The 25,058-nt window shown below is 39.2% G+C and overlaps 2 protein-coding genes across 3 annotated transcripts in view; one reads left to right on the forward strand and one right to left on the reverse strand.

Annotated features, from left to right (window-relative positions):
- The window catches only part of STAG1 (STAG1 cohesin complex component), a 459,794-nt gene extending 441,428 nt beyond the window's left edge, over positions 1–18,366 (forward strand). The window contains exons 27-34 of one of the 2 annotated variants that reach the window (XM_007457539.1): positions 2,637–2,785; positions 3,547–3,675; positions 7,568–7,773; positions 11,535–11,709; positions 13,892–14,002; positions 14,556–14,670; positions 16,160–16,240; positions 16,328–18,366. In XM_007457539.1, the coding sequence (XP_007457601.1) occupies positions 2,637–2,785; positions 3,547–3,675; positions 7,568–7,773; positions 11,535–11,709; positions 13,892–14,002; positions 14,556–14,670; positions 16,160–16,240; positions 16,328–16,351 (990 nt within the window). In that variant the 3' untranslated portion in view covers positions 16,352–18,366. The remainder of the gene's footprint in view (positions 1–2,636; positions 2,786–3,546; positions 3,676–7,567; positions 7,774–11,534; positions 11,710–13,891; positions 14,003–14,555; positions 14,671–16,159; positions 16,241–16,327) is intronic. The other variant, XM_007457540.1, reaches the window with a different exon arrangement.
- A 3,681-nt stretch (positions 18,367–22,047) lies between these two features.
- PCCB (propionyl-CoA carboxylase subunit beta) overlaps positions 22,048–25,058 on the reverse strand; it is a 111,719-nt gene continuing 108,708 nt past the window's right edge. The window contains exons 16-18 of the mRNA XM_007457568.1: positions 24,610–24,708; positions 23,680–23,779; positions 22,048–22,643 (exon numbers count right to left, since the gene is read on the reverse strand). Coding sequence (XP_007457630.1) covers positions 22,522–22,643; positions 23,680–23,779; positions 24,610–24,708 — 321 coding nt within the window. The 3' untranslated portion in view covers positions 22,048–22,521. The remainder of the gene's footprint in view (positions 22,644–23,679; positions 23,780–24,609; positions 24,709–25,058) is intronic.

Raw genomic sequence — 25,058 nt, forward strand, 5'->3', positions numbered from 1 at the left:
AAGAGATGAAGAGTAGAATTAATATTATTGAGCACTTCCGTGTGCTTATTATTATGTGCTAGGTATCTTACCTCATTTAAATTAGGTCATTACATTAATACATTACTATGGATACTTTCTGGTACAAAGATGTGTTATGTGTATTTTCTTTGGGAAGACAGTCCTATAGTTCACATTTCAAATAGATGAAATCCTAATGTGATCTATTCTTAGACCAGATGAAATGCCAAATAGGATATTTTAAAAGTAATCATTTTTCAAGAAAAAATTTAAAAATACATTTTTAAAGTATTTAATAAGGGAAGGGGCGACAGTAGTATCCAAAGAAGAAAATATGTCACATGTATTGCCTAAATAAGATTTCTAGTAAATGCCTAGTATTAACGTAGAGATGGGAGCGTTGGGGATGGCTGTAGGTATGTATGTATATATTTAGCCTATGATAAAGGTCAGTGGGGAAAGGATCGGGCCTATTCAATAGGTGATAGCCCTACATAACATGCACCCAAAATAACTACTAGGTGGATTACATATAAATGTTAAAAATTAAAAGTTTATAAGAAAATAAAAGGATATTTTTATGTTCTGGAGTAGGGAAGTCCTCAAGGAAAGAAGCCACAATGTAGAAAATTGATTTTATATATATATACTTATACAGATTTATACATCAACCAGCACTCTGAACAAAATTTAGAAAACAGAGATTGTGGGAAAATATTTTTAATCATACATAGCAAATCCTACAAATCAGTATCAAAGGTAAATAAATCCCGTAGAAAAGTGAGCAAATGAAAAGCCACTTTTCAGAAGAGGAAAATTTAAAAAGCAATAAACGCATGAAAAGAGGCATAACTTAATTAATAATTAATTTAATACAGATTGAAACAAGGAGACATTTATCACTGCCAAATAGACTGGCATGAAAATGATAGATAATACCAATGGTTGCTAAAGATGTGGCAAGAAAAGGTCCCTTGTGAAAGCAATTGCTCTTACCTTCTTCGAATATAATTTTGCAGTATATTTCAAAATTTAAGGTATACATTCCTTTTAAACCAGTACTTTTGCTACTTAGGTATCTATGTAGATACATGCAGGTGTGCACAAAAACGTATATGTGAAAGATGTTGTACTGCAACATTCTGTGTAATATTGCAAAATTGGAAATAGTCTAAATGTCCATCAACAGAAGAATGGTTAAATAAACTGATACTCTGAAGTAGCTAAACGATTTTTAAGACAAAATATTAAGTGAAAAATAGCAAGTTTCAGGATAAAATATATTGTACAGTACCATTTATATAAAAGTTAAAACTTTATATATGTAATATATTAATGTGTCTAAATTAGTCACATTTCAGACTTTAACCTTGATTATCTTTGGAGAGAAGAATGATATATAATGGGAAAGAGAAAAGAGAACTTTTACTTTGATATTCGTACAGTGAAATATATTCTTTATAATTTATTTTAAATGTAAATTTTAAAGTTTAAGGCTATTGTTTACAATTTATCTGTGAAAACATTTTAAAGTTTAAGAATTTATAAACAATTATCTATGTATAAATTTGAAAATCTCTGGAAGAACTGCTGTTTCTAGTCATGGCAGAGTTAAGTAGTTTAAGCTGGTCTGTTGCTAAAGAAACCTAAAATGGTAGACAACATAATTAATAGAAGATAAGAGCTATTTCAGTGAAATGGTGTGATTAAAGTGTATTGAGAGATTGGGAGATGAAGAAGAAAACAAATGTAAACAATACTCAGGATCTTTGTGTAAAGAGAATGAGAAAAACGTGTCGGTAACTGGCAGAGGAGATGGAATTAAGAAGTTAAGGTTGTTTGCTTGATTTTTAAGGTGCATGCATCTAACAGAGAGGGAATAGTTAATGGACTCAGGAGAAAGCAGTAGCTCAGGACCAAACCACTAAGTAGGTAAAGGACAGGGAGATTCAGTACATAAGCAGGGAGTGGCTTTAGATGAAAGCTTGGGCTATCCATCTCTCATAATAGAAGGGAAGGCAGATAATCTAAATGTCTGACTTTGATGACAAGAATCATCATTTTTAGTACTCCAGAGTTTTGTTTCTGTTATTTTGATACAATATATGTAATGTCTATGTAATTATAAAACCTCTTCACTCAGTTTAAGAACTTTTTTGTATATTTTGTTATTGGGTGGGAAAAATCACCCCATATATCTTAATGGTCTTCTTTTACATAATGTTCTTGTCTAAGATGTAATAAGTGAAAAAACAAAGTTCTGAACCCTGTATTTCATATATTACCATTTCATATATTACCATTCCTGTGAAAACAACAAAAAGAATACATCGATGTTTATGAAGACATAGTATATTTTTGTAAACATATTTCCTTTTCCCAACCCAAAATGTGTTCCTTTTTGGTAAAAAAGAAATTCGGTTTGCATTTAATGACACAACTAGCATGAAAATGAGCTCAAGAAATAGTAGATGACTTGGAGAACGGGAACAGTGTGGCTACTGTTAGTATAAGGAGAGAAATATGTATTTTACCATATGGCTTTTAAATATTTTTAAATTATATTACTTATTCTAACAATAAATAAATATTTCTTAACTATAGGTTTTTTCCTCTTCTTTTTTTCTTTCTACCAGTTGTTTAATGAACTTGTTCAAGAGCAAGGTCCCAACCTAGATAGGACATCCGCCCATGTAAGTGGCATTAAAGAATTGGCACGTCGCTTTGCCCTTACATTCGGATTGGACCAGATCAAGACACGAGAAGCAGTTGCCACGCTTCACAAGTGAGTGAGCTAAATAAACACTCTGTTATATACAGTCTGGTTTACTGGAATTTACCAGAAACAACTATTATATGACCAATTTTTAAAGTGACAAATGTTAGAATTTTCAAGTTACTAGAACTTTAGAGGTTGTCTAATCTAGTGATTCTCAACCAGGAGGGTATTTTTAATTTGAAAAATAGTTACTTATTTCACACATTTTTTCATCTTATAAAGTATAGAAAGGAAAGTTTAACAGGATGTTTTTACCTGGTCTGTTGGCGAGAAAATGTTGTGGGAGACATAGGTTTAAAAGCACTGTGCAACTTCATTTCATAATGGAAACCTCATTTCATAATGAAAAACTGAATGACAATTTTAAGTATCTTACAAAAACTCAGACACCTGCTTGGTACCATGACCAACTCTAAGAACCAAATTTTCTAACAATCTCAGTATCTTTCCAGGGTATTCTGTTATCTCTAAAAGCTACACAGGAATTTAGCTTTGTGGGTGTTTAGCTATTTCTTATTATTTTTCCCAATATAAGTTGTGAAACACATGTTCACAATATAAGTTGTTTTCCACTGTAAATAATAAAATTAAATATTATTATGCAACTGTGTCATACAAATTAACATTATTTTACCATTTGAATTTGTCAGATTTTACTACCTTCAGTGATGATTTTGCTGCCTTCCCAACTATTTTTGAAATTCTAGCCCATTGAAGAACTATACTAGCTGTTTGGAAAAATAAGACAATATTTTCTTTTATTTCAGGGATGGCATAGAATTTGCCTTTAAATACCAAAACCAGAAAGGACAAGAATATCCGCCTCCTAATCTGGCTTTCCTAGAAGTACTAAGTGAATTTTCATCTAAGCTTCTTCGACAAGACAAAAAGACTGTGTAAGTTGCACGTTGCAGGACAAGTGGCTTTTATCATGACACTATTATAATTTTAAATGTTCAATCTTTGAAAAAAATCATCTAGATATAATTACTCTTGGTAACTTAGGCTCTGATAGGCTGTTTTAGGGCAGCGGTCCCCAACCTTTTTGGCACCAGGGACCGGTTTCGTGGAAGACAGTTTTTCTACGGATGGGGGATGGGGGTGGGGAATGGTTCAGGTGGTAATGTGAGCTATGGGGAGCGGCAGATGAAGCTTCGCTTGCTCACCCGCCACGCACCTCCTGCTGTGCGGCCTGGTTCCTAACAGACCCCGGGGGTTGGGGAACCCTATTTTAAGGGACTATCATTTTCTTTCAAACTTTTATATAGTTTTTCTTTGATTGTTTACCTTTCAGTACCCTAGAATTTGCAAGTGGAAATGATTTCTTATTCTCTAATTCAAAGATCTATGAACACTGGCTTAACTATTGTGGAACACTTTCTTCTTTCCTTTTATATTAATTATATTTTAGTTTTATTTTGTTTTTGACTTGTTTCAAGAAGATTGAAGGTCCATTTCGCTTATAGTTTTCTTTAGGATGCTCTTCAAGTCTTCTATTTTCTTTTGTTCAGTTGTTCTGTCCATTACTGTAAGTGGGGTATTAAAGTCTCCAACTATTTTTACTGAATTGTTATTTCTCCTTTCAGTTCTCAGTTTTCACTTCATGTGTATTTTGGGGCTCTGTTGTTAGTTGTATATATGTTTATAATTGTTATGTCTTCCTGGTGGATTGACTCTTACTTATCACTATAAAATGTCCTCCTCTGTCCCTAGTAATTTTTCTCTTGAAGTCTGTTTTGTCTGATACTAGTGTAACCACTCCAGCTCTATTTTAGTTACTATTTGCATGGTATAGCTTTCCATCCTTTCACTTTCTGCGTTTTTGCCTTTGAATCTAAAGTGTGTTTCTTGTAGACAGCATATACAGGCATACCTCAGAGATATTGAAGGTTCACTTCCAGACCACCACAAGAAAGCAAATATTGTAATAGGTAAAGCAAACCACCGAATTTTTTGGTGTCTCAGTGCATAGAAGAGTTATATTTACACTCCACTGTAGTCTGTTAAGTGTGCAATGGCATGATGTCTTAGAAACAGTGTCCATACCTTAATTAAAAAATACTTTATTGCTTAAAAATGCTAACCATCATCTTGACAATGCAGAGTTACTGCAAACCTTCAATTTGTATAAAATGTAGTATCTGCAAAGCACAGTAAATCAAAGCACAATAAAATGAGGCATGCCTGTAGTTAGATCATGTTTTTTCTTTTGAAACAATCTTTGCCATAATAATTTCTATTTTTTATATGTCTGTGCCTTTGTTTTTTCCCTCTTTTATTGCCTTCTTTTATATTAAATGGCTATTTTCTAGTGTAACATTTTAATTCCTTCAGAGATCTTTAATTATATTTTTTAGTTATTTTCATAGTTGTGGGTATGAAATACCATCTGCTATCATTTCCTTACTCTAATACATCTTTGCTGTCACACACTTTTTTTGTGTACATTATCAAATACACATTTCTATATTATTGTTCCAGTGACAGAGCAATGCATAGTTTTATACAATTGCTTTTTAAAATCAGTGAAAAGGACATAGGATAAGTATATATGCAATTATATTGTCCTTTATGACTACCTGGTAATTCCCTTCAGCACTCTGTTTTTTCCTGTAAATTCAGATTACTCTCTGATTTGTTTTTAGCCTGAAGAACTTCCTTTAGTATTTCTTGTAAAGCAAGTAAGCCAGCAACAAATTCTCTAAGCTCTTGTTCATCTGAGTGTTTTTATTTCATCTTCAGCTTTGAAATATTTTTGAAATAGTTTTCTAGATACAAGATTTTGGGTTGATAGCGTTTTACTTTCAGCACATTGACTATGTTATCCTGCTTCCTTCTGGCCTTTACTGTGTCTGATGAGAAGTCAGCTATTAAACTTACTGGGAGTTCCCTTGTGTGTAATGAGTTACTTTTCTCTTACTATTGTTACTTTTCAAGATTTTTTTAATCTTTGGCATTCAACATTTTCACTGTGATACATCTGGTTGTGGATCTCTTTGCATCTATCCTGCTTGGACTTTGTTGAGCTTTGAAAATGTGTAGATTCATGTTTTTCACCAAATTTGGAAGTGATTAGCCATATTTCTTCAAATTTATTTCTACACCTTTCTTCTCCTGGTACTCCCATTATACATGTCAGTGTACTTAATGAATCCCACATTTCTCTCCAGGCACTGTTCATTTTTCTTCATTTTTTTTTCTCTCTGCTCTTCAGATTACATAATCTCTGTTAATACATGTTCAAGATTACTGATTTCTCTTCTGCCCGCTCAGATCTGTTGAGCACCTTTAGTGACTTTTTAATTTCCATTGTACTGCAGAATTTCCATTTGATTCTTTTTTTTATATTTCTATCTTCTTATTCATGTTCTCTATTTAATGAGAGATAGTGTTATTATACTTTTAATTCTTTAGACATGGTTTTCTTTAGTTCTTTGAACATATGTATAATAATTGCTTTGCAGTTGTGGGCCAAGTTTCTGTTGCTTGGGGGTTCTTTTCCTACATATGGATTACATTTCCCTGTTTCTTTGTCTCATAATTTTTTGTTGCAAACTGACCATTTTAGGTGATATATTGCATATGTGATACATTGTAAAATAATAATTTAGCTACTCTTGATATTCATTCTTTATCCTCCTAGAGATAGATGTTGTTGGTTGCTTGGTCATTTATTTGGAGTAACAAACTCTGTGAGGTCTGTTCTCTTGCAGTATGCAGCCTCTGCTGTCCCTACTCAGATCTTTTTTTCCCTTGTTTTTTATTATTTAGCCTGTGTCAGCCCCTTATTAATCAAAGGTTGTGCTTAAACCTCCTTAGCAAGTTAGATTTTTACTATTGGATGTGGGTGTGGCTTTTGAAAGTTGCTGTCACAGTTCAGGGTATTTACTTTGCCCCATGGTCAGCCAGGGGACCGGCAGCTTAGAAGGTCCCTCTCTGATTGCTCCTGAGAAGGGCAGTCTTGGGCCATGAACAGTCTTCCAGACTAACAGGAAAACATGTGATTTAATTTATTTATGTTATTTATTTTAACTTTAATTTTTAGAGCAGTTTTAGGTTCATAGCAAACATGAGGAGAAGGTACAGAGAGTTGCCATCCCATAGACCCCCTGCCTCTACACGTGCATAGCCTCCCCCACTATCAACAACCAACACCAAAAAGGTTGTTTTGCTGGGGAGAGCGTATGCCAAGCTCCTCACGCCACCATTCTAGAAATCCTGCCCTGGTTTGAACACTTTAAAAGAAAATTCAGTAACCTTTTTGAGCCAGACTTCTGATTTTTTTTTTTAAACATTGATATTTAAAAACAAAGAAAGGAGTAAAGGAAGAAATAGACATACACCCTTAGTAATACATTTGCTTGTTTAAAAGTATTCCAGAGGGGCATCCCTGGTGGCGCAGTGGTTGGGAGTCCGCCTGCCAATGCAGGGGACATGGGTTCGTGCCCCGGTCCAGGAGGATCCCACATGCCGTGGAGCAGCTGGGCCTGTGAGCCATGGCCGCTGAGCCTGCGCGTCCAGAGCCTGTGCTCCGCAGCAGGAGAGGCCACGACAGTAAGCGGCCCATGTACCGCAAAAAAAAAAAAAAAAGTATTCCAGGAATTTGTGAAGCAAAACCTTAAATTCTCAATCCCTCTCTTTCTAAAGGTAACCACTTTTAATAGTTTAATGTGTGTCCTTAAGGATTCTTCAGAACCTTCAGAGAGAGAGAGCCTGAGGTTATGAAAAAAAAAATAAGTGATGCATGAACTGCTTCCATAAAAATGACTGCTTCTTTTGTGTTTCTAGTCACTCATACCTAGAAAAATTCCTAACGGAACAGATGATGGAAAGGAGGGAGGATGTATGGCTTCCACTCATCTCCTATAGAAATTCGTTAGTCACTGGAGGTGAAGATGATAGAATGTCTGTGAACAGTGGAAGTAGCAGCAGCAAAACCTCCTCAGTAAGGAATAAGAAAGGACGACCTCCACTTCACAAAAAACGAGTAGAAGGTAAGTGTGCCTTTATACTATGAGGCAAATAGTGTGCCTGATAGTATCAAAAAAAATAAAGTGGTAAATAATCCGTTGAAGCAAGATAATACTGTTAAGCACATTATTTCCTTGTATGTTTTATATACACTGAGAGGTTCAGCCACAAAGGTTGTAACAGACAAAACGGGACAGAAGCAGGTCAAGGAAAAAGAGCTTGAAAAAGCATTGAACACAGAGGAAGATAGGCACAGAGAAAAAGAGGAGACAGGAAGGTTTATAAAACTGATCCCCTTACCACAGATCTCTAATACATTAAAATTTAAAATAAGACAGTCATGATGTTATTCTATCAAAATGTATCCTAATATAGGAGAGATTTTGGTAAGTTGAGGATGGAACTCTGCAGCACAATGAATATACCAGAACAACTTTCCATTTCCACCACTTGGTAGGATAATTTATTTTTGTATATTAAATTAGTGATGGCCAGATCTGGTTTTTTAACCCTCATAGGCTATGGGGAACAGGGAGTTGAACTGTCATGAAAATGCGACCAATAATAGATATTCCTATATCCAAAAAGACTAAAGATTGCTTTATTAAACAAAGCATTAGTCTTAAACTAAGAAAACTCAAAGTAAAAATGCTTATTTCTTCAGATAATCTTGCTGCATCTCCATGCTTCTCCTAATAAAATCTCTCCAAAGCAAGAGGACAGTGACCTGAATCATGCTCTGTTGCCCCTGTTCACAAACTTCTGTTTACCTCTGCTGCCTAAAAATAGTGACTCATCAAAAACTTTGCTGAAATCTGTAGCAAAATTAATTAGAATTTAAGTCTAATGTTTCTTTCATCATTGGTGAGGCAGTATTAACTATTCATGAAGAGCACAAACTCTAAATTCAGAGTTCTAGAATTCAGACCTGGCTTTCTCATTTTTCAGCTGTGTAACCTTTGAGCATGTTACTGAACCTCTCTAAGCTTCAATCACTGATCAGATGAAGGATGATCTGAGTATCTGTCCTGTTAGCTATTGTGAATATTAAATTAGATACTTCCCCCAAAAAACTTAGCACACACACAGTGATTACTTAGCACAGTGCTTGGCACATAGGCAGCATTTGATAAATGTTAGCTGCTGTTGTCATCATATAGTAATGCCCCTTTTCTTGCATCAGTCAGTAGATTAGGCTGAATGTATATTTCGAAGAGAATAAAAGATTTGAAAATATTTACAGACTTGATGGTAAAGTTTAAGATTACCTTTCAAGTTTCAGCTTTGGGGCTTAAAATCTTTTTGGCCCAGAAAATGAAAATACAGAACCCTGTCTTTATAGTATAGGATCCTGAACTGTTCTCTAAAGAAGGATGCCAGTCATTTCCTTTTGGAAATGTCTTCTAGAGCAGCCTTTTTATCAGGGCACCCCACATCTATTCCTCTATCTGTATTTTTTTTCTGCTCACAGCTTTTCTTAGATGTAATGGTCATCTTAGCCAGAGTTCATCAAATCCTTGCTATACCAAGAATGTGTTTTACGTGCATTACATCACTTAATCATTTGACTAATGTTTGTAAAGCACTTAGGTCAGTCCCTGGCACATAATAAATGCTGTATAGATGTTTTATAAATCAATTGAGTTCAACAGTATTATCCAGGTTTTACACAGAAGAAACCAAAGGCTTAGAGAATTTAGATAACCATTTATCTATACATTAATGGAGCAGTTAGTATTATCGTCCTCAGGACGGAGAAGCATATATGGACCAGATAACCTAATTTGGTAATCATTAAATTGCAAAAAAGAAAACTTGCTCTGTATCAGTTTCAAATTTACCAAGTAACTAAGGTAAGTTACATGTCCAGAACCCTTAAGCAACAGAGTTTCATCTGTTTGGAATGAACATGAGAGAGCTTTGCAAGAAGTGTTTTCATTGAGGAATCTTGAGGGTTAGGAGGATCTCTTCAAGAAGAGTGAGTTCTTCCTGAAGTTACTCTTTTATTCAGTAAGTCTTTACCAAGCACCTTCCTAAGAACTGTACTAGATGCTGGAGATTGGGTATTAATTCCCAGTGAAGAAAGGGAGACAGAGAAGCAGGCAATTTCAGTTCAGCGTGATGAGGGCTCTGATGGGCCAAAAAGGTTCTTTGGAAACATACAGGGAGTGACCAAACTCATAATGAATCAGGGAAATTTTTTCTGGAAAAGATGACATGTAGTAGAAAGCTGAAAGATGGTTTACCAGGTTAAGAACCTAAATGAAACCATTCCTATGATCATAAAATTTTAAGTGCAGCAGAGAATAAAAGTTTTGAATTAAATGTTGAATGAAAAGTGGTATGAATAAAAGAAGATGTAACATATCTTTGCTGAAGAGATTCAGTAGTGAGCTTTAGATCAGTGGAATGACCTTAACCAGACAATAGGTAGGTATTTCCAGGAACAGAAAAGCCTATCCAGAACATACATGTGTCTGACAAAATTTTAGAAACTGGAGAATACACTGAGAGAGAGAGAATGCTTGATAGCAAAGGAGGAGCCTCACATGCACATGTCTCTGAGACTTATTGGGAGAGGAAAAACAATGGGATTCATACTACATTTTGTGATTTAAATTCTTCAGAAGGAAACACATAGCAGTAATACTATTTTTTAAGTCTTCCCACATCAAGAAAATGCAGTTGACCTAGAACAGTGGGGTGAGGGGGAGCATTAGGGGCACCAACCACCTATGGAGTTGAAAATCCATATCTAACTTTACAGTCCATGTACTTGATTCCGCATCCGTGGATTCAGCCAACTGTGGATCGTGTAGTACTGGAGTACATACTTATTTTTAAAAATCTGCGTTTAAGTGGGCCCATGCTGTTCAAACCGTATTGTTCAAAGGTCAACTGTAATTTAGAATTTTGTAGGTAGAACTTTATAATTATGTAGTATTTTATCAGGATTTAGATGTGCAAATAATGCTATAAATAGTAATTTAATCTGTTCAAATCTTTATAAATGATCTTTAGAAGAAGGAAAAAATAGTGCCTGGTCTCTTGAAGAAACTTAAATCTAACTACAGAGATAACATATACACATGACAGATCACCTGCCAATTCAGGACAGTGTATAATTGAGCCCTAAGTGAGCAAGAATCATTTTGTTTCCTCTAGAAGCTAAAAAAGAATGGTAAGTGGGGGCTGAGTGGGGTGATCAGAGACTTTTCTAAAGAGGTAGAAGTTAGAGGCATGAAATCAGTGAGTCTCTCAATCCAGCCCCGCAAGTATAACCTGGCCAAAGAGTGAGTTCTCTGGTGACCAGTGCCTAATTGTGTAACAGGATTTGCTGATTTCTCAGTAAAGGCCAGCCAGATTTTAAGTGCTGCTGCCTGGGGCCCCTCTAAGACCTAGTAAATAGGCCTTTTATTGCTTGAGCAAAAGGAAGGTTAGAGGGGTCTCTCTGGCTGGCCACATTCTTCCCCTTCTATACGGATGGAGAGACTTGGAAGAGATGATAATGTAGGATAGCTAACATTTGATGTTTACATACATTACCTTATTTAAGCCTTGCAACTCAATGAGGTCAGTTACCAATATCGCCTTTTGTATATGAGCAGACTGAATTTTGGAAATTTAATAGCTTATACAAAGTCACACAAGTGAGTGGTATAACTGGAATTCAAACCTAGGCAGTCTACTCCAGAGCCATGCTCTTTAAATCTATGCTATAACTTCTACCAGAGTTCATTCCACCCATGACATTCTGTGACACTCATTAACTGGAATTTTACAGATGAAAGTCTGGATAACACGTGGCTGAACAGGACTGACACCATGATTCAGACTCCTGGCCCCCTGCCAGCACCACAGCTCACTTCCACTGTTCTGCGAGAGAATAGCCGGCCCATGGGAGAGCAGATTCAGGAGCCTGAGTCTGAACATGGTTCTGAACCTGACTTTTTACACAAGTAAGTAGTAAAAACGTTGTTTTCTTGGCATAAAACCTGCAACTGTTAAAGTAAGAAAAATTATTTCATCTGAGCCTATTGTTTTCTCAAACCACAAATAGAGTTTAAATAACTTATATTAGAAGATGTATAATAACTCTGAAAACACTTGTGGATCTCAGTTCCTCAAAGTCCAGAGACCTATAGATGCATGTTGTCTTACTAAGTGCTGATTTCATTTGGAATTTGCAGATTCATTGGGCAGGTCTGTTTCTTCTCAGAGATTTGCCAAGAACACATGCAGGTTTACTTCCTTGGCGAGAGAGCCTAGAAGAGTCTCTGCTAAGGTTGTTCCTAGTCTGAACACCAAGTAGACTATTACTTTTATCAGCCATTTAATTAATAGTACTTTGTCTTGGTTAAGTTTATATTTTAAACTTGAACTGTTCATAGATTAAGAATTGTTAAAGCAGTGATAAATTCTGAGAACAGCGGTCCTTTCTGTAGGATAATCAAGCTCTTACTTTTTACCACACTAGCGATTAAACTGTTTTCTAGTACCACGGCTCTGAAAATCTTGGAAAAGGCAGGGTGATGGCATGACTTTTGCTTTGAAAACCTTAACTTTTTCTTTGTTATTTTCCATTCAACTTTGAAAGTCTCTAAGCTCCTCACTTGTGTTTCTGTTCATATTAGAGTAATGCTGTGAATTACTCTGATGGATAAGAGAATTCTCACTAGAACTCAATTTAGCAGGCTGAAAATAGAAAGGGGCAGTGTTACAAGAATTCAGATCCTGAGTTTTCAAAAGGAATCTTTGGTCTGAGGATCTGCCTTCTTCAAAGCTGAAAGGATCATCTTTGTCATCCACTGCATAACTGGGCCATCTTAGAGGGTAGTTTGCCTTATGACCAGCACTCCCACTCCATTTCCTACTGGGGGACGGGGCGGGGGGGCGGGTATCCTCCTTATTGGAGCCTTGCTTCCCTGACCTTACCATGTCATTCCCTCCTGGCTGTGGTCTGTCGTCTTTTTCCTGCTATAGATTTATAGGTTGAATCAAGGTGGCAGCCTAACATGATATAAAGACAGCTGCTTTGAGAGAACTTTATGCGGCAGATTTTAGCTACCAAAAATCGTTCAAGTTTCCATTCTAAGAGTCATGTTGATTTTATGCAAGTGTCCACGTGCCAGTAAGGATAGAGTACAGGTGAAGATTTGGCTCAGCATGTACCTGACTCCAAACTTCCTCAGAAGGACTGAGAAAAAATGTGATCTAACCTCCCTTGTTCAACTCTGGAGAGCTCTGAGCCACGAAGCCAGCATCATTCCTGTCCCTTAGGGGACTGAGTGTGCAGCTAGGAACACTTGTAAGTAGGGCAGCAGCTGGATACAGAAGTGTGAGAAGTGCTCTTGTTTAGCAGGGATTTGGGGAAAGAAGCTGATAATTTAAGCACCTGTGGGGGAGGAAAAAGTTTTCCTCAACCTTCTTAGGGCCCCTGGCTGGGTCTAAAGATTTAACTGACAAAGACAGATTAACAGGAGAAAAGCATACACATTTTATTAAATTTTTACATGTACATGGGAGCCTTCACAAGAGAATGAAGACCTAAAGAAGTGACCAGAGCGGGAAGCTTTTAAGCCTTTTAGACAAAGAAACAATAAATTGTGAAGAAATGACAAGACAAATGAGTTTGGACTGGGGTAGTCCAACTAGGGCTAGGTAGTCCTCATCTTACCTAGGAAGATAAGCATTCGTTTAACAGGGTTTGTTTGCACGTTCCTCTGCTGCCATCTCTGGGCTGATAAGAGTCTGCCTCCAGTAAAAGGAGAATTTATTTCCTGCCTTTAGGCAGAAAAGGGGGAACTTTTTCTGTGCTTTACTACTTCTTAATTGCCTTCAGTTCAAAACAGTCATTATCTCAAAGAAGCATATTTTGGGGTGACATATTCTGATTGCCTTCACACCTAACAACTAGCCTCCACAGCCAGCTTCTCTTGGAGACCTAGGGATCTCCAGTTTACTGCCATTTCTGCAAAGACAGGTCCTTTGATAATGATCTCAACCTTGACCCTGGAATAAATCCAGCTAACTCTCCTCACATGGGGATTAGGCCAACCAACTATGGCCGTTTTAGCATGAGACTGATTACCTAAATTCCTCATCTGCTGCCACAAAATGAATAATAGTACCCTCTCTTAGTCCTCAGATGCAGATCTCTTGGTTAGGCCAGCCGAAATTAGAAGACTTAAATCGGAAGGACAGAACAGGAATGAACTACATGAAAGTGAGAACTGGAGTAAGGCATGCCGTGTAAGTGTTACATCAAGTGTCACAAGAACATGATCACTGTGTGATGGTCATTTTGTGTAACGACTTGGGTTTCTCTGATGTTTGGTATTAGAAGAGGAGTTAAAATCATAATTTAGGATATGCTGTGCAGCGCAGGATAGGAATGGAGGACATGGGTGCTTGAGGCTTTCAGCATTTAAATCCTAGTGTGCCACTTGCCAGCCGTGTGGCCTTGGATAAACTCTAAAACCTCTGTGCCTCTGGTTCCTCATTTGTAAATTTGGGGTAATAATGGCACCGATCACTTAAGAGTTCTGTGGGAATTGACACATAGCTAGCTAGTAATATTGTTACTGCATTTAAATTATACTTCTTTCTGATGAGTTGAGATGAACTCTTGAGTTAACCAAATGAATGATTCTTAATTACCTTAGAGTTCAGTATCATAATTTGTGCAGTCTACTGGTTGTAATTGGAAGGTGTGCTTTCATTGGTTAGAAGACCCAGTGTAAGAGCCAGAACTCCAGGTTCTATCAGTCTGAACAGCTTTCTGACTGTGCTTTTTCTGTATCAGTCGGGGTCTAATGGAGGAAGATGCTGAGCCCATCTTTGAAGATGTAATGATGTCATCCCGGAGTCAGTTAGAAGATATGAATGAAGAATTTGAAGATACTATGGTTATTGACCTGGTAAGGAAGTTCAATACATTTTTCTTCTGTTAAAATATGTGAAGGTGTTGGTGTAAGATGATGCTCTTGTTTTCAGAACACTGAGAGAGGAAGAGGAGGAGGAGGTAACATTGACCAACAGTGGGCAGGGCCCGTGTGGCGCTTGTAGCACTTGTGGGCATTTGGATGAGCTTATGTTTTTCAAGCCTGTTTTCAAAGCAGTCAGATTTTCAATTCTGGCAATAACAGGAACTGGCTCCTTATTACCTTCATGAAAAACAGCTTACACTAGATCTTTCAGTATAGCATGTTCATCTGGCCTCTTGTACTTTAAATTGGAGTCTGTGTACACTGCACTCCAACATAGCAACCAAATGCAGAATATGGACCTTATTTGTTCAATGTGAAGAGACATGTTTAAAATAAGGAAATCTGAATATGGACTAAGTGTAGGTGATATTAATAAATTTTCTTTGTCAGAAATAGTAATACATGGTGGTTATGTTTTTTAAAAGTTTCCGTCTGTTAAGAGATACATACATACTGAAGTAGTCATAGGTGAAATGACATGAAGAAAAAAACAGGAATTCAATGGAACAAGATTGGCCAAATGTTTGAAAATTGTTTAAGCTGGGTGATCGGTGTATGGGAGTTGATCATACTGCTTTCTCTATGTATTAATTTGCTAGACTGCCATAACAAATACCATTGACTGGGTGGCTTCAACAGAAATGTATTTTCTCACAGTTCTGGAGGCTAGACGTCAAAGAGCAAGGTGTCAGCAAGATTGACTTCATTCTGAGGCCTCTCTCCTTGACTTGTAGATGGCCATCTTCTCCCTTTGTCTTCACATGATCTTTCCTCTGTGCGTGTCTCCTCTTCTTATAAGAACATGGATCACATTGGATTAGAACCCACCCATACGATCTCCTTTTACTTACCTCTTTAAATGCCCTGTCTCCACATATGGTCACATTCTGTGGTCTAGGGGTTAGGAGTTCAACATACTAATTTGGGGGACATAATTTACCCCACAGCATTCTGCTTTGTATGTTCTGAATTTTCCATAATGAAAAGGTTTGGTAAGAAATGTAAATGAGACCATATCCAATCTGTAACCTCCCTCAACCCACCCATCAGTAGCTCTCCATCTACCTGCTTTGGGGAATTTAGTGAAGTTTTGTCACCTAGTGTTTGATCAATCTTATAATTATTCCATGATTGAGAGGTATGTTCTTTGTTTATAGGCCCAAAAATTATTTATATGCATTTACACATTCATTGTAATTTGAAAGCCTTTTTTTATCTAAGTGATAATTAAAAGCCAAATACTGTTACATTTTTCTTTAATGTATGCTCCTGTAAAAGCCAGATTCTTTTCCTTTCAAATTGACCCTTAACAGTTCTTTATATTTATGATACTATTAGAAATACTAGCTGATTATCACAGTTCATTGTCTTAATGTAATGTATCTCAGGAAAAAATTAAGTATCTGGCTTCTCTTTCCAGCCCCCATCAAGAAATCGGCGAGAGAGAGCTGAGCTGAGGCCAGATTTCTTTGATTCTGCAGCTATCATAGAAGACGATTCAGTAAATGTTAAATTATTACTGTTCTTTATTATGGTTTCTGGGTCTTGTTTATGCATGAATTTAATCAATGTGTTTCACTTTTTCTAGGGATTTGGAATGCCTATGTTCTGAAGTCTGAAGAAAATTTACAAATCTGGAACTCTATTATTTAGAGCTAGAGGCCTATATACTGTGATAGCTTGTATGGGGAAAAAAACACTTTTGATGTGATCTGATTTGTTTTTTAATCAAATGATTGAGGTCAATCCCTTTTTGCAGTGACAGAAGAGGAGCATGTAAATTACCCAAGAGAATGTTGGTGAATGTCACCTCAGAAAGACTGACCTGAAAAATCATTTGTGTCCTATTATTGGACTTATCCCAATACAGATGTGTGTGTTTTTCTGGAGGGAGGAAGAAATTTTAAATTTTTAAAACAGCTGTCAAGATAAACACTGTAATACACCTGTTTTATGAAAGCTCAGCATTGAGTAAAAAAAAAATATTTTTAACTTTATTTTCCTGTTGTACAATTTAAAAACCGTTTTAACATTTTGCCTTTTTATGTTTTAAAAGCTAACCATTTTTATTAAGCCTATGAGTAAAGCAGCTCATCCTAATTGCCGAAGAGTGTTTTGGAGCTCACTGGATTTGGTTGGACCTTGTGGAATACAGAAATATGGAGGAGCAGAATACTGACAAGCTAAGATGAAACTCTGACAGTGCATCTCTGCCAAAAACCATACACCCTCTGTGGACATGGATATGAATTCCCCGATTTTATATACTCTTGAATAAAAAGGTTTATTTTTATTTATAAGGGGGCATAAAATAAGACATGTCCAAGCAGCCATTTTTCCAACAGATGCTGTACACCATTCATTTTATATAGATTAGGGAGATTCAAATACAGTACATTTTCTATTGGTATTTGTTCTGTGCATTTTTAGCAACTTCTACCAGCAAATAAAGTATTCTCAGTAAAACAAAAATGGTTCTCAAGTTATCAGTTTGCTGTTTTTACCACTTAGTTCATACCCTGCCAAATTCAAGTTACATGGACTTCCATTTTCTTAAAAAGATAATCATGAAGAACTCCTTTGCCATTCAAACGTAATTTTAAGTGTAACATAACCGTGTCTACTTCCCATGCACTTAATACCCTTATGCACTAATTTTGTGAATTAAGTTTACCGATTATAGAAGTCTGTGCTGCATAGAAGTCTGTGCTTAGAGGGTGAAGTTCTTAAGCTTACCTTGAAATACAGCAACATTTCAGTGTTAAATGTGCATATTAAGGATAATTCTTTGGGGGAAAGAAATTATGAATCTTCAGGACAGCCTTTAATGGTTTAGAGTTACATTCTGCTTAGACTTTTATGACTTGCTGCTACTGTTATTTTAAAAAGCCCACTTTCTTCCTTTCTGATTTTTAAAGTAAGCCTCAGAACTTCCAAACCAATCCATTCACAGCTGTTTCTGGGCTGGTTTTTAAAGTAAAGTAGCTGCAACAGAGTGATGAGGCTTTCCCTTTTTACCAAAAAACAAAAGCATTAAAAAAAAAAAAAATCTGTGCACCCAGTGACTGACTATGTGGGAAAGCAAAATGGATTATTTTATTCATCCTTTTAGTAAACAGACAAACTTTTCTCAACATTTGTACAGTTCTGAAAAAAACTTGGTCACCAAAAATGTTTTATCTGCTAATTGAGCAATTCCTGGGCTCCAGTTGGGGCTGGGGTCTCGCTTTCCTCCAGAAATGTGGGTTTCACTGGAAGTGAAGGGGCGGGGATGATTGGACTGTCCACCACGCCAGCCCTGCCCGCCTGTGGTTCTGGCCAGGGAGCAGGCTGGGAAGTGCCCTGGCACCTGCACAGATTGATCCTTGGCTTGACAGTTTCACGTGGAAAACAAACAGATGCCGACTTAGAATTGTGGACTACCGTGCAACAGAAAAGGCGTAATATCGACTCCAATGGGTTTCCAGTTCAGTTTGAAGTCAATCGAATTTTTGTATTTTCAGTGTCTCCTTGATTGGTTTTGCTAGTAATTCTGTAAATTGTACATTTGCAATATGAGGTTTTTTTCCTTTTGTACAATTTGAAACTGATGCTTCACCTTTCCTTTAATAAACTATTCAAAATCAGGCTTGTGGTAGTCATCCTATTGTTCCTACTAGGTAAAGCTTTAAAGAGGTGATTTCTTGTCCTGTCGACAGAATGATGAAGCTTTCCCTTTTTACCAAAAACAGAGTTTGCTCTTTCAGATCATTTGTTAAATGATAGCAAAATTCCTATATCAATGAGGCTTTACTTTTTTAAGCAAGCAGAATCTTAGGACTAGCTCATCAGTTTTCTTTCATTCTTTGTATTTCCTTGGAGAGAATGAGAGACTAGCTAGGCCAAGTGGTCTGTGATTCAAGAGGAAGCCTCTTGTGGGCTGCATTTTGGAAGAGGCATTCAAGGATTATCAACTGGTCTGAAGCCTGGGTCCTTCCCCCACCTGAGATCCAGACCCAGCACTTCTGCACGGTTGCCCCCTATAGCAGTGCCCTGTAAAGATCACTTGTGTTCTACATGGCTGCTGAAGTGAGGGTTTCTCTTGACATTGCTGCCAGGTGTCACTCTGAACAAAACCGTATCCTATACTTTATGGGCCTGACTGTTTTCTTTGGGCTGTGTTCATTAGATGGCCTAAGATGGCTGTGCAGAAGAGGCAGGAATGCAGGGGATAAATCGGCAGGTGAGCTCTCCAGGCAGCCCAGGAGGGAAGGTGATGAGGACGGATCTCTAGCAGCTCATCTTGAAGGTTATGTGCTTATGAGATTAGACCAGGGTTTTGCCCATGTGTGACTCTACCTTCGGACAAGCTTGCAAACCTCCCAGATGTGACTTGACTGTGACTCTTTATTGGCCCTGCTCTCAGAAAAGAATCTATCAAACAAGGAGCAGTGTCTTCATGGGAAACAAAGGTTTAGTGCCTGCTCAGACTCCACATATCAGACCAAACTCAGGTAAGGTTCCATCCATGCTCTCCTAAGTGCCTCGCTCTGTAGGGGTCTACACTGGGCATCACGTCTTGAAGGATAGATTTCTGCTCCCAAGGACACACAAATGAGGCATTTCTCATCACCAGGACAGTAGGGACATGGTCAGTACCTACCTACTAAGGCTGCCACATCTGCCCAAATGTGCTGGCTGGATTCCACACAGGCCCCAGACTGAGGCTCTGCCCACTAAGTAGCCACAGCTTCTGCTTGGAATGGTGGAGATCCCATGCTGACAGGGAAGCAAGAGCATGAGGACCTGTAGTTTCACTAAAATATATATAATAAAGCCACAGCTCTCCAGAAATCCTTTGAAACCAGAAGGACTTAAAGTTCACATCTGTCAAACAGGTGGAGTCTGTTGATTCAACAACTCCATCAAGGGTGTTAAGTCAGTGTACTGGGTGAGTGTCCTTCACAGGCTTCTCTGACTGGGCAAACCACATCTCAAGTGCCAGCAAAAAGCATCAGTGCATCCAGAAGCAGAGAATTGGGCTGGGGAGACCAAGACGTGGTCAGAAGAGAAGCTGGAAAGACTTTACACAAACAAGCACTGGAAGGCTGCTCATGGGTGTGTGTACTCCCATTATTCCAGCAACTCAAAAAGATGCCATCATGCATAAGGTAGGAAAGTTTTCCAAATTTAGTAGCTCTTTGGGTTGATACAATCCCAAGTGGAGCAGACCACCACCTTTCTCACTCCAACCCTTTGGGATTCAGACAGTACTGCCTGGGTTCAAATCCCAGCTTCACCACTCATTAGCTCTGTGGTTCAGGACAAATCAGTTTACATACTTAGGGCAGGGACAATTATAGCAGGACACTCACAGAGCCTCCTACTTCCACCACAACTCGCTGTATTATCTGCTCTCGGTCTAAACACACATTTGCCAGCGCTCCACTCAGTACACCCAAGTCCTCTCTGGTTACAAGATTCAGCATTTTTCCTGTCCCTTTAAGACGACCACAGTTGGGAAAGGCATTCCTAAGAGCAGCTGATGAGAAAACTAACTGCTGCTCTGCAATACACTGAGGCTGGTCTACTTGACAGAGCTTCCAAGATCTTGCAGCTCCGTGTCTCCACCACCAGCTTGGTTTTCAGATGGGCCAAATCCTAGGTTGGCAGACTCCAGAAATTGGATTGGCCAAGCAACTTTAAGCTATTGAGCCACATACCAACCAACCTGCATGGGTCTTCCTTAGCCAGGAGTCCTCTAAAAGACCAGGAGGGGCTTCCCTGGTGGCGCAGTGGCTGGGAGTCCGCCTGCCGATGCAGGGGGCGCGGGTTCGTGCCCCGGTCCGGGAACATCCCGCGTGCCGCGGAGCGGCTGGGCCCGTGGGCCATGGCCGCTGAGCCTGTGCGTCTGGAGCCTGTGCTCCGCAACGGGAGGGGCCGCAGCAGTGAGAGGCCCACCTACCAAAAAAAAAAAAAAAAAAGACCAGGAGTCTGCCACCACTCCTTTCCCAGCTCCAATGGCTTACAGTCTTACTGCTGGTGCCAAAGAGAAGTACAAGGAGCCTCTGTCCAAACATCTCTGCCCCCTAGGAACTAACCACCTAGTTAGGAAGACAAAAATATGTTTCAGGCCATATGTTTGCTTCTAAATTTCATCTACTAAAAGAAACCAGGGCTCTTAGAGAAACCACTGAATCCGCAGCTGGGCGAGGCAAATATAAGATGAACCTGGTTCAAAAAATAAGGAAGTGCACAAAAAATTATTGTGACATAGCAAAAGGACTGAGGAACCAGCCTGAAAGAGCGCCCCTCTGGCCGTATCACGAAATTCTGAGCATCAAAATAAGTTAACATTAAATTTTTAAAGAACTCATCAGTCTCTCTTTTTTCTTGATTGAATGATTGAATATATTCATTCACTAAAACATTTATGAAACACCTACTATGTACTAAGCCCAGATTTCAGTTATGAATAATAATATGATTCTCAATAAACTAGTATAATGTGCGTTTGAAAATTTGATAGGGTGATAGCATAGTAAAAATATATTATTTCAGGAAAAAATGTTTAAAAATGAGAAAATAATTTATGCATCTAAATTGATACTAAAAACTTAAAGAAGAGAAAGCTCTTTCTTCTTTCCTTGTGGATATAATGATAGGGTTAGAAATACAGTATTTTACCACCAACATAGAACAGCTGATTGAGGCAAGAATCATAATGGATACTAAAAAGTAGTGGATGAAAGTGTGCTGACAGGCTTAAAGAATGCTGATCAGACTCAATTTCATCAAAAATAGAAAAACCTAACATGTTTCCTAATGTAATACAAGGAAAGAACACTCTTGTGTATTACTCCTACCTGGATCTAAATGTCTGTAAACAATCAGACAAACCCAAATTGAGGGACATTCTACAAAATAATTGGTGAACATGCTTCAAAAATGTCAATGTCATTAAAGACTATGTAAGACAATGAGCCTTGTTTCATATGAAATAAGCATTGACATTTGGGGGGACAAAAGGTCATGATTCTGTAACTTACTCTCAAATAGGTCAGTAGAAATAGTAATTATATATTTATATAAAAGATGAAGCAAATGTAGAAAATGTTAAGAACTGGGTAATCTAGGTGAAGGGTATACAACTCTTGCAACATTTCCACAGGTTAGAAATTTTCCAAAATAAGTTTTTTAAAATGTGAGAACATGCTTCTGGAAAGAAGTTAATATAGGGTAAGAAATTAATATAGGGTACATGCCTTACTGAGCATCTATTCTGGTAGACACACACACACACACACACACACACACACACACACACACACACAATTACAAACATCTCCTTTAATCCTCAACAATTCCTGAAGGAATTGAAAGGATAGGACATATCATTTAACTTATATTATTTAAAAGTAAGAAAACTAAAAGCCTAAGCAGACAAGTACTTCACCCTAAAAGCTTATTATCTCACCTTTAGAGAAAAAAAAATTAATTCTTGGGAAAAGAAAGGAAAACAATACACAGAGGTGTCAAATAAGGGTCAGCTCTAAGTGAATACTATAGTGTTTTCTTTAGTTTTTTTGATTTTTCAGATTTTTACCACAAAAAAAATAAGATTTATGCCCCAAAACTGCTGGGATTTTTAATAAAACAATTTTATAGGAAGGCACAAATGAAATCTTTCTAGAATTTAATAAACTTAACCAAGTTATTACTGGTATTTAGATTCCCAGGTTTCATGACTGCAAAAGGCAGGGATGGGTGCAAATGGCCAGGTAGTAATTACCCTTGGTACATTTACAATGGAATATTTGCATGTTTCCTCCATGGGCGCTGTACCTTCTTGCTGGCCAAGACATCCAGGTCACAGCAGATTCGGGCACGTGTAGAGGAAGGCTGGATGATGTCATCCACAAACCCTGGGGAAGCACAGAAAAGGAAGAAGATCATCTGCAGCCCCAGATGCTGCCACCCATCCAACACCACATGGTGCTCAGCCAGGGCACTATCTTCTGCGGCCAACAGTGTGAGCAGGGCCCAACCTGACACAAGAGGAGCTGGGTTCTGTGAACCTTCCCCTGATCCCAGGAGCCCCCTGTTCCTCTGGCAGGTCCCAAACTTCTGGCCTAGGAACACTCAGCAAGAAAAGGAAAATGTGACCCTCTCCCTACCAAGATGAATTCAACAGGGAATCCAATTAAGAAAGTGCACTTTTATTTTTTTTAAATCACTACAACAATTCCTCCCATCCTGTACATAAACGCCTCTGCAATGTTACTATGCCACTCCTCCCATCAGGAAATGGACTGTATTTCTTCAGCTGGCCTTGTAACTTGCCTTGGCCAACAGAATGTGGCAAAAGTAACACTGCAACTTCCAAACCTAGGCCTCAAGGCACCCTGCAGCTTCCCTGCTCTCCCTCTTGCCCTCAGGACACCATGTAAAGCAGTGTGGACTAGCCTCCCTAAGAATAATAAACCATGTGGACAGATAGTCTACCTGACAGCCAGCACCAGCCATGTGAGTGAGGCCATCGTGGACTAGCCCCAGTCAGACTGCCAGATGACACAGCTGCATGACTGATCCCAGGCCCAGCCAGCAGAAGAGCACCCAGCTCAGCCCAGACCAAACTGCTAACCCTCAGAACTATGAGGGAAAACAAAACAAAACAAAACAACAAAACAAAAGGTGGTGGTTTTAAGTCACTTTATTTTGGGTAGATTTTTCACAGCACTAGGGTGACTGGAACAACGCTAAGAGATTCAGCCATTTCAGCAATGTTGTTTTGATTCTGGTGACAAAGCAGCATCTTTAAGTGATGACTGCTCAGGGACAAGCCAGCCCTCACTAGTCTCCAGATTAAACTGGAAGGACAAAGGCAGACTTTCTGGAGTAAAATAAGAAGCAAGTGACCCAACAAATGAACAGAGCTGCCCTCCCCACCACAGGCCCTACCTCTTACGGCTGCAGGAAAAGGGTTGGCAAACTTCTCGATGTACTCTGCCTGAGCGGCCTCCACATTCTCGTGCCCTTTGAAGATGATCTCCACAGCGCCCTGTAACAAGAGGAGTTAGTGAATGCCCCTGGAGGCCCCTGGAGACCTGGGCAGGCCTCCCTCAGCTCATCATCATGGGCATGGTTGCCAGTGTCCTGGTAAATCAAAGTGTACCAGAGACAACTGCCAGCTCCAGGTGCCTGGAGTTGACCTCCATGACTCCAAGGGCTGTGATGGATGCTCAGCTGTGGCCCCAATGACGAGCAGCCCAGGCTAAGCCAGGTGTTTGCCTCCCCAGATTCTATCCTGCTCTCTCCCAACTGCATTTATCCTTCTCTGAGGCCAAGATATTCGGCCCAGTTTTCACTGTTAAATCCACAGTTCCCTCATTGAGGGAAGCAGACTGCTGTTTTCCTTTTTTGTGATTCTGAGCCCTGAGCACACAATTCAATGGCCGGAGGTGGAAAGACTGAAATGCAAAGGTAGAAAAATGAGGACTGAAAGATGAGCCTTCACGTCAGAACCCTTGAAAGTCAGCTTGGAGAGGCGGGGGCACGGGAGTTACCTGGTTCAGCTGCAACAGCTGTTCTGAAGCAGGAAAGGAGTGGGGAGCAGGCTCAGCAACAGGAAGCACCTGCCCTAAGTCAGCAGCTTGGGGCCAGGGGAAACGTCCAGTCCTCCGAAGGCCAGCTCAGCTGACTCAGCCCTCTCCCCTTTACTGACGTCTCAAAACCCACTCTAGGCTCCTCCCACCCGGGCACGGAGACGGCGGCACAGGCCTGAAGTAAGGGCAAGAGGCAGGCTTGCCAGGGTCTAGACCCCAACTCCCTGGAGCCCTGGCCCCTCTCCAACATTTCCCAGACGCAGAAGGGAAAGCCAGGGGGCCTCACCTTTGCTCCCATGACTGCAATCTCTGCTGTGGGCCAGGCATAGTTGGTGTCACCACAAAGGTGCTTGGAGCTCATGACATCGTAAGCGCCACCATAGGCCTAGAACAGACCCAAATGCTGAATGTTAGTGCCTGAGTCACCCATGTCACATCCCTACAAGACCCCAGGAAGCCAAGCAAAATGAGGACAGAAAGCAAGAAGAGCCCTCCTGGGCTGCTAAAGACCCAGTGTCTGTGAGGCCAGGGAGCCAGAGCACAAGGGCGCAGCCCACAGGCCTTTCACCGTTCATGGTCACAGTCTTTCCCGGCTGCTTTTTCCCACTGCTGCTTTCAGTTCCCCGATGACCAGGGACACCTCTGCAGGGCATGTCTGCAGGGCTGTCCACGCTGTGCTGTCCTCCAGAGCTTTTTAAGGGGAGCGAGGCATAGTCTCCCTCCAGCGCTGCTGAA

Source organism: Lipotes vexillifer, unplaced genomic scaffold, assembly GCF_000442215.2.
Source record: "Lipotes vexillifer unplaced genomic scaffold, Lipotes_vexillifer_v1.1 scaffold86, whole genome shotgun sequence".
NCBI lineage: Eukaryota > Metazoa > Chordata > Mammalia > Artiodactyla > Lipotidae > Lipotes > Lipotes vexillifer.